The sequence below is a fragment of the Miscanthus floridulus genome, chromosome 6, assembly GCF_019320115.1.
Source record: "Miscanthus floridulus cultivar M001 chromosome 6, ASM1932011v1, whole genome shotgun sequence".
In the NCBI taxonomy this organism is placed as follows: Eukaryota; Viridiplantae; Streptophyta; class Magnoliopsida; order Poales; family Poaceae; genus Miscanthus; species Miscanthus floridulus.
This window is the reverse complement of record NC_089585.1, coordinates 136,733,824-136,748,914: the sequence shown is the minus strand read 5'-3', so window position 1 is coordinate 136,748,914 and position 15,091 is coordinate 136,733,824. Positions and strand designations below refer to the sequence as shown.

The 15,091-nt window shown below is 49.1% G+C and overlaps 1 protein-coding gene across 1 annotated transcript; it reads left to right on the top strand.

Annotated features, from left to right (window-relative positions):
- The first annotated feature begins 13,650 nt into the window (after window positions 1-13,650).
- LOC136459799 (flowering-promoting factor 1-like protein 2) lies at window positions 13,651-14,370 on the top strand. The gene has a single exon (XM_066459647.1). It carries the CDS (start codon window positions 13,843-13,845, stop codon window positions 14,176-14,178), a length of 336 nt encoding a protein of 111 aa, XP_066315744.1. The 5' UTR covers window positions 13,651-13,842; the 3' UTR covers window positions 14,179-14,370.
- The last annotated feature ends 721 nt before the right edge of the window (window positions 14,371-15,091 follow it).

Genomic DNA, 15,091 nt, shown 5'->3' with positions numbered 1-15,091 from the left:
CTTCGCCGATAAAAGGGGAAGCAGGGCGCCCCATAAAAGCAGATCGAGATCTTAACAAAGAGGTCTAAACACAAGAGCACGTCATGAGCACACGGTTGAGCGACAAGCGAGCTCTCAGCACCCGTTCACTCCTTCCGCTAGAGACTTGGGATCCTCTTCCTATCTCGTCTGTTTATAACCCCTACAACAAACCAAGTACCGTTAACACGAGCAGCAGCGAACTAGACGTAGGGACGTTTCGCCCGAACCGGTATAAACCCTTGTGTCCTCCGAGCACATCATCCGAGCCAGACGCGTAAATACAAATTTACTCGTCGATGGTTCGAAAACACCGACACCAAGACGGGTTGAAAAATCAATAATCTCAACGCCTAGCCTAGCCCCTCCTCCCAAATTGCAAGAACAAAGCGGTCGGGGCAGCGGCAACAATCCTATGGAGGGGAAGCGGTGGCGGTGGTAGGAGATGAGGATGGGGCGGCGGCAGGTGATAGAGAATGAGGGGACGGTGGATGGAACTGAGCCCTTGTTTAGTTACTCCGCCAAAATTTTATACCCTATCACATCAAATGTTTGATACATGCATAGAGTATTAAATATAGACTAAAAAATAATTAATTACACAGATTGCGACTACTTTATGAGACGAATCTTTTAAGTCTAATTAGTCCATGATTTGACAATAAAGTGCTACAGTAACACATGTGCTAATGACGGATTACTTAGGCTTAATAAATTCGTCTCGCGGTTTACTGACAGATTCTGTAATTTATTTTTTTTATTAGTATCCGAACATCTTATGCGACACCCCATGTAACGTCCAATGTGACACCTAAAAACTTTACGAATCTAAACACCGCTTCAAAACATTTTACTTTTCTGTCCTCCAGACCGCGGGGAATATACATCTATTCTGCTTAGCTCACCGGACATATTTGGTATTTCATCTCAAAACACTGTTTAGGGCAGGCGGGGGAACCAAAATCTTTGCTCGGGTGTGGGCGCATTGACGTAAAAAGTGGCGCGCGCGGATGAAAATTGTGGCGCCACATGATGGAAATAGTTGTACACGGTTGATTTATAACCATTTTAGATATATAAAAAATTATAGAAAATGTATTTAAGGTCATAAGTCATACGGAATGAGTCAACTACTTATCCATTATATTTGACCAAGCCTATTACTTATCTTAGTATGTATTTGTTTAGATTTTTATTATGCTTTTCACTATTTTTCACCTACCCTTGTTTATTGTAAACTTTTTTAAAACCTATTTTTTTAATATATTTGAATCTTACTTAGGAGCTTACAAGAACCAACCCCAAAAATTTGGAGCTCAAACGGAAAAAAAAAAGATGTGGCTGGTAGATAATGAAATGTGTGATCTAAAATTCGTACCAAAACTAATTCGTCTATGATAATAGAAAATCCATGGTCGACGGCATGATGCATTAGTCTATGATAACAGAAAATTCATCGACAATGACAAACAATCTCTATAACAAATCTAATTCGTCAAAACAATTCTATGTACTAGTTTACGACGATTTTTAATGTCATTTTCTTGGTTTCTGACTTTTTTGTGACGTTTTCTTTGACAATTCTTTTAGCGTCGCAAAAATGTAGGGCAACAACATCTTGTGACAATTTATAGAGAAAACGTTGTAAATCAACGACAAATCCATCTCTTGTCACAAGAAAAACGTTACAAAAGGCTAGATTTGTTGTAGTAATAGACAGTCTCACACGTCTTCCTAGAAAGTTCCTCTCTCAGCTCACTTAGCTCGGCACTGAGGCGTTGTTTTTTTTATTGTTTTCTTAGATCACTTCGCCCGGTGAATTTCTTCTCCCGTTGAAGGACGCCCTAAGGGGGGAGGAAGAACATAGATATGGAGCATCAAAGGCCGACATGTAGACACCCGCCCTCATGTGTGACCCTCTAGTTAAGAGCCACGGAGGCTTATAGCATCAGGGCATGGAGTGGGTTCATGTTCCTTTGGAGTTAGATCGATCATATTATATGACAAGTTTAAGGACCTAAACATCATCTTAAGAAGCGCAGGATATTAAAATGATATTTTAAGGATTTATTAGAGGCTGTATTTCGAGAACGGGGAGTACCTAAATACTCCAACACGAGAGTACAAGTTTTGACTGTAGCACCATATCGGGCTGTCCTGTCCTGTCGTAGTGGTACCTCTCATCTCAGCCTGTCAGAGCAGCATGTCAGAGCTGTGACGTGCTAATAATTCAAGCGAGATCATGCATGTCCTCCTGACTGATCCTCCGTCCAGCCAGGGAGAGGGCTCGCGGCGACCGGTCGCGGCCGTAGACGACGCGCGCATGAGACGCAAGAGGACGAGCCGACGGGATCGGACGAGGACCAGCGGCACCGCGCTCTGCTCCGGTCCGGCCAGGCCTACCTATACCTATAGATGGTGAGTGGTGACCACGTCCGGTCCGGCCACTGGTCGAGGGGCGGGCCGTCCTGCCTGCTCTCTTGCGCTTGCTGCGCGTCCGCGGCCACAGCGCCCAGCAGGCTCCAGCCTCCAGCAGTCCAGCGCGCCATGAGCCGGCCGGCCGGTAGGTACAGGTGTCACGTCAGCGAGGGCGCGGTCACCCGGCCGGACCCGGGACGGGATGTATGATATGATCGATACCATGGACGACCTCCGATCCGCCGCCGGCGCCACGTACCGGAGCGTGGCCCGCGCGGCCGATCGGCATCATATCCGCGCGCAGCACAGCATGCCATCAATGCTCGCTCTAGCATACTCTAGCACATGCATGCGCGGTCGTGGTCGTCGTCGATCGATCGCAATCCACCGGGCTGGCCGCTGACACACGCTCTCTCCAGCTCCGCCCTTGATGCCGACGCCGGCGGGCGCGCGGTCTTCGTCCCGGTCGTCGCGATCGGGGCCGGGGTGGTCGGGTGCACACTGACACTGCCACACGGCAGAGCGCAGGGCGCGTGCTGTACGTGCGCGGCATGCATGTGCTTGCCTTGCCGCAGCGCGCCGTGCAATGGGTCGATGAGGCCTGGTCGTGCCAGCAGGGGCGCAGGGCAGCTACGGGCCGGTGTTCCGTCGGCCTCACGACCGATCTCGGGGGATTTTGACGTCGCCTACGCGGGCGTATAACGTCACAGCGCGCGTGTGCGTGCCGCAATTCGATCGATCGCGATTTGCATGGGTAGGGAGCGTAGGGCCACACATGCATATGTACTACCGCTCTGGGATGAGGAAGCTAGGAAAGTTGCTGCCAAGAAAGAGAAATGCCACCCTCCTTTTTATGGAAACAGCACACGCACTATTTATGGTTCACAAGAGAGCACAATGGCTTTGGCTTATTGCTTCTAGTTGTTGGAGAGGAGGAGAGAGAAAGGGCTTCCTCCGCCCCGGCAGCCATTGTGCCCAAAGCTTCCTCCGCCCCGGTGGCCGCGTGGCTCCTGCGCCCTAGCGGCCTCACTACCCTTGTGTACCAGTGGCCTCGATGGCAACGGTCCACCACAGTTCGACGCCGCTGCTCCGCCACGATCCGACGGCGCCTCTTCCTTGCGCTCCTGTTGCTCACGCGCATGGATGAGTGGTATTTTCACTTGGGCCCACAAGTGCCAAGGATGGAGCCGGGCTGGGTGAAGTTGTTTTTTCCAGTTCCTCCCTTTTGCCGTTTCGGATAGTGGGAAATCCGGAGCTTCACACACGGAGGGACGTCTCGCTCGCCTGTGTGGCCAGTGTCGTCGAGAAACAACTCTTGGAGCTAGGTGAGAATCGGTACCAAACATGCCCAAAGAGTTGGAGTGAGGGATGATATATGCCATGTTCACTTGAACTGATAAACCATGGCTGAAAGTACCGTTGCCTGATTTGTTATGAGAGAAAAATATTGTTTGTTGGCTGAAAAAATACGGCTTATAAACCAAACGAACAGGACGATAGTGAGGTACAAAAATGATTGAGTCAAGATAGACGTGAGGGGAGAGAGTGGGAGATAAAAGAAATATTTTTTTGCTCTTTGTTATTAGATATAGAATATGGTTATAGATATTAGATATACACTAGAGAAAATTTTTGCTCTTCCATATACGTAGATACGAGCTTTCGAAGACGACACCCCCAATTTCTTTCTTTAGCGCGGGCATGCGCGGAGCGGACAAGCACTGTGTGGCAACTGTGTTTGCCTATACTTGCGCTGTGCTTGCACGCGTGTCCCGCTGGCCGGGCCGACCGAATTTTTTTATAATTTGTTCTTTTTTTTGAAAGTTTCTCACAAATAGACTATTGGCGGAAAGAATTTAGGAAATGAACCCTTAGCTCGGCGCCAGCGTCTCTGGCGCCGAGCTCCAGGGCACGGTCGATGACCTGTCAGGAGGCTCGGCGCCGTAGATCTTGGCGCCGAGCTCGGCGCCAGTCACTATGGTGCCGAGCTCGGAAATATATAACAGACCCGCGCCTTTCCTCTCTTCTTCTTCCTCTCGCGGCCTAGCCCCGCCGACGCTGCCGCCCTTGCCCGCGCTAGCGCCCCCGCCGCGCCACCGCGCCCACGCCCGAGGCAGCGCCCACGCCGCGCCGAGCGCGCGCCGCCGCCCCGCGCCCGAGGCAGCGCCCACGCCGCGCCTAGCCTGCGCCCGCGCCAAGCCAAGCCCAAGCCGCGCCCCTCGTCGCGTCGAGGCCGCCCTCCTGCCCCGCGCGGCGCCCCTCGCCGCGTCGAGGCCGCGCCTGCTCCCACGCCCGAGGCCGTGCCCGAGGCCCCCGCCCCGTGCCGCGCCGAGGCCGCCCCCCTGCCCCGCGCCACGCCGAGGCGTGCTTGTAGCGCTGCCGCCCCCCCCCCCCCCCCCCCCCGCGCCGCGCTGTCGCCCGCCTTGCCCTCCACCATCAGCCCGAGGCCGCGCCCATCGAGCCGGACTAGCCGCGCGTAGCCCCGAGCATCCCGCGCCCGCCGCGCGCCACCGCTGTCGTCTGTCGCGCCATCGCCGGCCCGGATCTTCGGCCTGACCCACACCCATCGTCCGCCGGCCCGGAAAGGTAAAAATTATGAATATGCAATGTACCTACTTAGTTGACATTTGTTATTTATTAGTTAATGTGATGACTCAGGTAGTTGATTTAGTTAGTGATCTAGTGAGATATATATGTAGATAGATAGAAACATAGACACATAGGCACATAGATATAGTTAGATAGCTACTTAGATATGTAGTTATATTTTTAGTTATCTATATATGATCTAGCTATTTAGTGAGTATACTGTAAATATATACGTAGTTATTATCTTGATTACTTAGTTTGTAGTTAAAAAGTACTTGTTAGGTACTATCTATCGTCTAATTTGGACTAAATAACATGTGTTTCGTTACGTGTTTGAATTAGATGGACAACCTAGTGACCATATAACATGGAGGCACCGTTGAAAGCGATCGCTATGGATATGTTGAGTTTCTTGACATGCAAAGCGTGCCTGTGCTATTCAATGATAGGCCTTCATTTAGTGACATGGTTGCAAGGGCTCGGAAGGAGCTGCATTGCCTTAGAGATGATGACATTGCAGTTGATGGTGTATTGCACCTAGATTGTCCTCCGAACATCTTCAAGCGAATGATCTCAATTGGTTGTGCGGATCAGTGGGAGAACTATGTAAGATCGGCTATGAAGAGCCAGCTGCAATATTTGGACGTGGTTGTGCATCGGGTGTTAGTTGATCCCATCCCTCATGGTTTTACCCCAGCAATTGATCATCAGGCATACATCGACCCTCCCATTTTGGAACCTTACCAGCATATGCAGATTGCACCTACGGTTCCTGATGCTCAATCTACCCCCAATGCGGTATTTAGAGATAGTTGTCAGACTCATTTTTCCATGATAGATCCTCCTTATGAGATCCCTTTGACACAGAATCATCCGAGTGTCTTAACCGCATGGTTTTTGGGAGCTTACCCCATTCCTTACATCTATTTCTTTCATTCTTTCCTTATTTCTGTAATGATGTTGCAGGAGACATTCCTGAGAATGTGGATGTGCCCCCTGTTGCTGCGCAAGTGCACTTTGGAGAAGGATTCTGTGGGGTCAAATAGTGTTAAAATTATGCATGATTCGGAGCCATATGAGATGGCTAGGGCTCTTGATTCTGATGATGATCGCCCTGTTGGAGAGCTGACAGAGAGTGATGTTGAGATGATGAGGCGTATCTTTCCTGGCCGCCGTGATCCTAGAGTTCACGAGTTCAGCGATCTTGCTCATTCCGATCAGGCATTTGCAGAAGGATGTGATGATGAACTCCTAGAAGCTCCTGAGGCCAGTCCTAACATGGTAATTGAGAATGGGAGAATGTTCAATGACCTCCCTGCTTTGAAGAGGTGGCTGCAGGCTTTTGTAGTGATACGAAAGAGGCCTTACAGGGTATTGCATTCATATGTGGAGCGCAGTTACACAGTTGTGTGTGACAAGGAACGCTGCCCATGGAGGGTTTGTGTAAGGAAGCAACAGGTAAACCAGAAAATGAAAGATCACAAAAGTTGTCGGGCCACATAATTGTGCTGACCATGAGCTGACACTGAGGCATCGGCAGTTGACATCTACCCTCATTGCCAAGCGGTTGATGGGAATTTTGCAGGGAGAACCCAACATGAAAGTGAGGACAATTATCAGGACCGTTGAAGCATTGTATGGAGGATATGTGATAACTTATGGTAAAGCATGGAGGGCTAAGCAGCGAGCATGGAAGATGATATATGGGGACTGAGATGATGGGTATGAGCAGCTGCTAGTTCTTTTCAATGCAATCAAAGCGATGAATCCAGGCATGCATTATGAGTACATCCCAAAACCTAATGCATGGAAGGATGGGAGGCAGATATTCTTCCGTGCCTTCTGGTGCTTCCCTCAGTGTGTCGAGGCCTTTAGGCACTATCGTCCCGTTTTCTCTATTGATGGTACGTTCTTGATTGGCAAATACCAGGGCACACTTCTTATAGCCATATCCTGTAACGCAAACAACAAGTTGGTTCCTTTGGCATTTGCCTTGGTTGAGAAGGAGAACAATGACAGTTGGGGATGGTTCTTGATGCTAGTCCGGATACACGTGGTTGGGCCTGGCAGGGAGGTTGGCGTCATATCTGATAGGCATCAGGGCATACTTAATGCCGTGCGAGAGCAGATAGAGGGGTATGCACCGTTGCACCATCGTTGGTGTACTCGGCACCTTACCAAGAATCTACTCCGGAAGGATGGAGTCAAGGGTAACTTTGATCTATTCTAGGAGGCTGCTCGACAACTTGAGGACAAGTACTTTAAGGAAAAGTTGGAGCAGGTCAGAACCGCATCAAATGCAGAAGGTAGACAATGGCTCACAGGTTTGATGAGGGATTTGGAGAAATGGACGAGAGCTCACAACACCGGTGGCTGGAGGTACGAGTTTCAATGCAGCAACATGGCAGAGTCATTCAATAAGTTGCTATTGGGGATACGTGGTATGCCCGTGAATGCAATCGTTCAATTCACCTTCTATAAGCTTATTGCCTGGTTCAATGATAGACACGCCCATGCATTACAGTTGTGGAGTGATAGAGAGATATGGGCTCTAAAACCAAAGACACACCTAGAGAAGGCAAGAGAAAGGGCTGGCACACATGAGGTTGCATGCTTTGACCATGCCATAGCGACTTATCAGGTTGAGCATAGGGGTGGTACAACGTCCGACGGCGAGGTCCGAGAGTCGAGGATACATGTGGTTGTCCTCCAGGATTTCAAGTGCACTTGTGGTAAACCAAGGTAATATCACTTTGTATGTTCTCATTTGGTGACAGCAGCTAGGCATCACAACTATAATATCGAGAGGATGATACCTCATGAGTTCAGTTTCGACACGCTTGTGAACACATGGAGCCCCTGCTTCGTGCCTTTCTAGGACCCTAGAGAGTGACCTCCATATGATGGGTCAAAGTACATTGCGGATCCAGCTTACCATTGGAACAAGCATGGATAAAGGCAGAGGACGAGGCACAGGATGGTTATGGATCAGATACCCAAAAGAACTAGGCATGGGAGAGGAACTCCATTTGTTACTGATCCCAAGCAGTACGAGTGCGGCAAGTGCGGTAGACTTGGCCATAACTCACGAAGTTGCCGTTGGCAGATTAGTGAGGTAGAACTATTGGTTTATATTTGTTGTATTCATATATTTAATTATACATGTCTCAATTTATGCTTGTATTTGTGTTAATTACTTATACATTTCTAAGTTCATGTTTCATTGTATATTGGAATTCTAATTCATTCACTTTTTTATAGGATGGAGCAATTCCACCTGCTCGACCCGACGTACGAGGTGACCCACCGAGGACGTCTCGTTGCACTGGGGTAGGTAATAATCTATAAGTTTTATTCGTACATGTGTTCGTGAAGTAACAGGAGACTATGTTTTATTCGATGCAGGACCTTCCGCACCTTCGTCCTAGAACCCACAGTGGGTTCTTGGACATTCGGTACAACGACAGGTACACTCCTTTCCTACAAAGAGCTGGCCTAGATGTCATCTCTTTTCAGGTTCGTCATGGGTTGCCCAAGTTCAACTCAGCGACGATAACTACATTGGTAGACTGGTATTAAAGTGAATCATTGCCTCCATTCATGGCCATTTGTTTATGCGATTGACTTTTTGACAAGTAATCTTGCTTTGTCTTAAATATAGGTGGCGGCCGGAGACTCACAGCTTCCACCTACCTTTCGGGGAGATGACAGTCTCGCTCTAGGACTATCAGAAGATGCTAGGCCTAAGGATTCATGGCAACCCAGTCACCGGATAGTGCAGGTCAGAGGGCTGGAGAGCACGAGTGGAGGCCTTCCTTGGGCATGAGCTTGACGAGCAAGGGGCTCGCACTTCTGGAGTTCCCATCTCCTGGCTACGTGTAGAGTTCGCACAGTGCTCCGAGGAGGCAGATGAGGAGATGGTTGGGTACTACTACCGGGTGTGGATCCTACACCTTTTTGCATGCGTTCTCTTTCCCGACGCTACGGGTGACAGTGCGTCCTGGATGTGGATCCATTGCTTCAGTGACTGGGACCAGGCAGGTCAGTACAGCTGGGGCTCTACAGTCTTGTGTTTTCTATACCGGCAGTTGTGCGAGGGGTGTCGTTGGTCTTCATCCAACCTGTCACTTGGTGGATGCGTGTACCTGTTATAGCTGTGGATGTGGGCTTGTCTTCCAGTTGGTTGTCCAGAGCTTCTGGATCATCATGAGTGGTTTCAAAGTCAGCCTCCAAGTTGCCAGCCGACATGGGCGTACCTTTAGGACCAGGTCAGGGTTCCGCACGTGCGGATAGACCGGGCGTACATTGAGTACACGAACGAGCTAGACACGATGATGGCATCTAGTGTAAGTAAATTTAATTTTCCATGCTGCTTTGAAAAGGAAACTCTGTACCCAGGTTTGATACATGTAGTCACATGCCATTTAATATGTTTCGTGTGTTGATTTATATAATGCCGTACGTCGTTAGGTTTTTTTGCAGCACGTGTTTACATTTCAATACGTCCATATTATTAAGCGGAATATTAAGACCATAGATAATGAAAATAACCACATAAAGAAAAGTTCAATACTATGCCACATTACACAACATATTAATACTACAACTACGTGCCGACAGTAGACATAGGGGCAAATGCACTTACAAATCCTCAGTCTGAAACGTACCGAGTAAGCAACTCATCATCCGAGTACCAGTCCTCTACTACAACCCTGTTGCTGTGGCTAGGCTCAACTGCGTTGCTCTGACCTGCCTGTCGCTTGTAGTAAGCGGCCTCCGCTTCATCTGTGGCCGCTGCGGCCTGAGTGAAGAACACGTCGTCATCCTCTTTTGCTTGTAAGCCCGCCTCTGCTAGAGCGATGAGCTCGCTCAGTCTGCCAGTGTCGTCCTCAGCCTCCTGTGCCTGCATGCCCGCCTCTGCTAGAGCGATGAGCTCACTCAGTCTACCAGTGTCGTCCTCAGCCTCCTGCGCCTGCATGCCAGCCTCTACTAGAGCAATGAGCTCACTCAGTCTAGTAGTGTCGTCCTCATCCTCGTCTCCCTCATCAGACAACACAATCGATGATTGAACGGTGCGACCAACTCGTGATCTATGGTCATCTAACTTCTTCTCCTCATACCTTGCACGAGCCACCTCTGCGGCATGTTCTCCACTGCAACCAATCCCTTCATGTATAAAATACAATTAGTTAGCAACGGGATTATATTACATTTAAAACCAGGCAACGAAAAAAAGGTTTTCAACACTCACTAGCACATAATGTAGCAACATGCTCGTTCAAGACATGCATCTGTACTCTTGTCTCCTTCCTTGCCTCATTCCTTGCCCTCTCCTCCTCTAACGTCATCCGCCTCTCCAATCCTCATTTGTTAAGCCCAACATTGATCGGGTTACAAATACTGCGCTGTCTAGCAAACTCACACATCTTTTCTTTGTGATGTTTAACGAATAGGTTGACGTAGTCAGGTCCATATCCCCTCTTCCATGCAATTAGTTGCCTCTTCTTCAATTCATCCAAGAACTTAGCTTGACCATCATAACATTCCCAACTGCATTTCCTAGTGCTCTGTTCAAAAGAAATATTATATCATATATGTCTTAGCAAAACAAACAAAATACGATTTCATGTTTACCAAAAAAATAACGAACCTCATCATACTCAATCATATAGCCGCAATAATGGGCTATTCCAAGCTCCGAAAGGACTAGGCCATAGTTGGATTTTACACCACATTCGCACATGACAGGAGGTGCTTTGTAGATTACCCTTTCTTTCGTCTTTTCCTTAACCCTCCGCGGTTCTTCTGGCCATTGGTTCTTAGGACCATACAACCACTCCTTGAAATGACACTTTGCCATTGAAAACACCTAAATAATTAGACATTAGTACATGAACACATATAGCTTAAGATTTCAACACATACACTTTGCGCTTACTTCATGCTTGTTTGGACACACAAACTCCAACGTATTCTCAGGGTTTATCATAGCTCGATCTCCGCAATCGCATAGAGGAGGTTCCTCGAGTCATCTAACTATGGCTAGGTGCTTCTCCTTAGCCGTCATTGGCGGAGGGTTAGGGGGGTGGAACCCACCGCTTGAAGTGCTCACATGGATGTCTCCCTCTAAACCAATCGTCGAAAAAGAGACACCTAGGATCAAACTTGTCTGCACCATCGATCCACTGAAAGAAAAAGCACCTCTCATGGTCCTACACAACGAGATTTCAACAAAATATTAGTAGCATACTTAAACAAATAAAGAAAAAGGATAGCGCAAACAATTTCTTACATTAAACCGACTATATGTGTAGAAGCAACACACCGCTATGTCCGAATGTTTCGATTGAAAAACATAGGCCGGAAAAACCATAGTCACAGTTAGGGACAGGGAGGTCAGGAGGGACGGGGGCATCTTTGCTAGACGCATCGGGGTATAATTCTCGAGGACGGCCCCGTTTTTGCCAAAACTCCTCCTGAAACACTTCTTGCATATAACAAAACGGATGTAATTTAACAAACATAAATCAAAACATCATAAATAAATATCAATGAGAACCATAACTACAATACAACCAATTTCATTCTAAGAACCGAAAGCAGTTAACATTAAACCCTAAACCTAGGGTTTCTCATTTGATCCACAACAATGAACCCATAACATAACTACATGCGTCTAGGTTTGCTAGCTTTTTCCACGCCTTGGAATCAACCTACGGTTGTATAATACATATATTGAGGGATACAATAAAACCCTAAGTGATGATGATTCTTAGGTTAAAAAATCCGAGTAATATATACCGAATCGATGCGAAAAAAAACAAGGAGAGGAGCGAGGATACCTTGCTCTCGAAGATCTACGGATCAAATCAAGGTTTTCAAGGTTCAATATGTAGATTCGTGAGGTAGGGTGAAGTGGGGAGAGAAAAACCCGAGAGGGAGGAGAAAAAAGAGGAAGAACGCTCGGGCAAGAAGGTTGGACCGGGGTTAAATGCAGGGAGCTCGGCGCCAAGCACTACGGCGCAGAGCTCGGCGCTAAGCACTACGCCGCAGAGCTCGGTGCCAAGATCTACGGCGCCGAGCTCGGCGCCAGTCACTCTGGCGCCGAGCCCCCTGGCAGGTCATGGACCATGCCCAGGAGCTCGGCGCCAGAGACGCTGGCGCCGAGCTCGGTGCCAGCATCGATGACGCCGAACTAAGGGTCTATTTTCTAAATTCTTTCCGTCAGTGATTTATTTGTGAGAAACTTTTTTTTTAAAAAGCCAAATTATAAAAAATTCGGCTGGGCCGAAGCTCGATCTCGTACAGTCGTACTCGTGCCCTTGTCAAGTGGGAAGAAAGGCGTTAAAGCTGGGCAAGGGCAACAACAACTGCCAGGGTAGCAGGCTGCCCGCAGGCCCGTGATGAGGTGAGGGCAGTGGCGGGCGGAAAAAGGCTGCCGCATATTCTGTAGCGCACGTACGCGCGCGGAGACGAATGCAGGCCACACAACGGGGATCACCCATATTCTCACTCAACTTCAACTGGACTAGAGCCCGCCTATAGGGTGTTTGATGATCCCCGATATTTGTTCTCACTGCAAACCCGTTTATTTAGGACTGAAGAGCATATCGATTATTACTCCGTGTATACATATAATAGATAGATAGGAGTATGTGTCAAGCAGTATCGTTCACCGTAAAGCTAGCTAACAAGAAGCATATATGATGGATGCATGCATGTAATTGCAGTAGACGGAGACGAGACGAGAACGAAGACAACGAACTCCTCAAGACAACTCGCATCGCCAATCCACTTGGTGTCTGTCACCCGTGACGCACCGGCGGCGAATCGATGCTTCCATATGCATTTCCTAGCCTATCTTCTCTATCTAGGTTCTGGGGATGGGGGTGGTGGGTATTCGTGGATCCAGGATTGGATTCCATGGATACCACTGTTTTCTCTGCACCGTGCATGCATGGCATCATCCATCCATCATCTCTCCTTCGACTCGATGCTGTCAGCTAGACCTCATTCGTTAATCGATCGGCCTACCGCGAGGGAGCGTGTACGACCCCAGCTGAGCCAGTAACGTAGTAGTGCTCGGTGGCCGCTAGATATCATGATGCATGTCTATGTAGGGGCGGGCCGGACGGGACATTCCGATCCATATTAACCATGGCCATAGTAGCCGCAGCTATGCATTGACATGGATGATTATTCCGTGCTTGCTTGTTCCATTCGATCGGATGGCAACACCGAGAGCTCGATCTCAAAGCCTCGCACAGGCCGTCCATTCTCGATCGCCAGGCCCCGGCAAGGCTGGACGACGTGCAAGTACGGCTGGCGCTCACAACACATGGGCCCTGTTCGCTTGAACTTATAGCGAAATAACAGTATTTTTCTCTAACAACAAATCCGTATATTAGCATCAGCATCAACATTAGCTTCAGTATCAGCCGTTTTTTCCGGCCAGACGAACAGCACCATCGTCCCGTCCCCAGCAATCCCTCTCCGTCCGCGCGCATTCCATCGGTCGGTGTATATCGTCACACACGCGGCTGCGCCAACGCGCGGCCCGGCCCGGCGGCCCGCGCCGGACGGCTATTTATAGCCCCCTCGCCCACCACCCTCTCCCGCACATCCGGACCGACATCGTCGTCCCCAACCAACCTAGCTAGCTACTATACAAATAAAAAAGACTCCGATCGACTCCATCCGCAGGGATCGGACATCGGAGAGGGAGGGAGGAAAAGCAAAGCAAAACAAGCGGCGCGCGGCAGCCACCCACCCACCACCATAGCAGCAAGAAGCTAGCTAATTAAGAAGCAGGCGGGCATGTCGGGCGTGTGGCTGTTCCGGAACGGCGTGGTGCGGCTGGTGGAGAACCCGACGTCGGGGAACGCGGCGGCGGCGTCGGGCAAGCGCAAGGCGTTGCTGCACACGCCGTCCGGGGAGGTGGTCACGTCCTACGCCTCGCTGGAGCGCAAGCTGGCGGCGCTCGGCTGGGAGCGCTACTACACCGACGACAACGGCGGCGGCCTGCTGCAGTACCACAAGCGGACCTCCGTGGACCTCATCTCGCTGCCCAAGGACTTTGCCCACTTCGGCTCCGTCCACATGTACGACATCGTCATCAAGAACCGCGACGCCTTCCGCGTCATCGACGCCTAGATAGCTAGGCTGCCTAGTCGTACTGGCTGCTTCTACCTCTCCTCTCTCGATCGATCGCTCCATCATCGCCTTCTTCTTTATTAATTCCTGCCTGCTGCATCACTGCAGTAGTTCATCGTCTACCTATAGCTAGCTAGCTAGCCTTTGTTTGTACCCTAATTTGTTGCGTCTATCTACTTGCTCATCCATCGATCGGTTTGTGTAATGTACGTGGCGTTCGCGTGCTGTGTAATGCTCGATTTGGTTGCCCTTGGGTCCAAAATAGCTGATGTCCTGATGAGTTTGCATGCTTGTGGCCTTATGCATGTTTTCACATGTTGCTGGGTCGATCTGCTTGTATTCTCAGTCGATCTCATGAGCTGTGATCCAAGAACCAATTAATCGGTTAGTTTCTATTGCAGAGTTTTAGGATCGATGAATCGGATTACAGCAACAGACTCTAAAATTAATTAGGTGATGACGTACTGATCCAAAACCAAGTGTTAGAAGCCTGATCACTAGCCAGCTAACACTTGAAATAATCAAGTGCAGAGTCAGCTACCACTTGAATAGTAATCAAGTGCAGAGCGAGTACAGAACTCTTTGCTAGTAACCGATCCTCTCTTCTGGCTGCGGCGGCCAGCCATGGCCATGCCGTCGATCAGTGGCAGAGCCACCCCTGGCGTCCACCCAACTCGTCGTCGTCAGCGGCGAAGTATAAAGAAAAAATTTCTTTTACATATCAAACAGAAACATCATATTTTTTTGGATAGATACTTTCATACAACGAGATCGAATCGCTTGGGCTAGTAAGAATTTCTGGCTATATATGCCACCACCGCGCTGTCGATGGATGTAGACTGCTGGAGGGGAGGACCAACCAATGCAAAGCCGGTCACTGTAGCTGAGATACTCAGTCTCTGTTTACTGATCA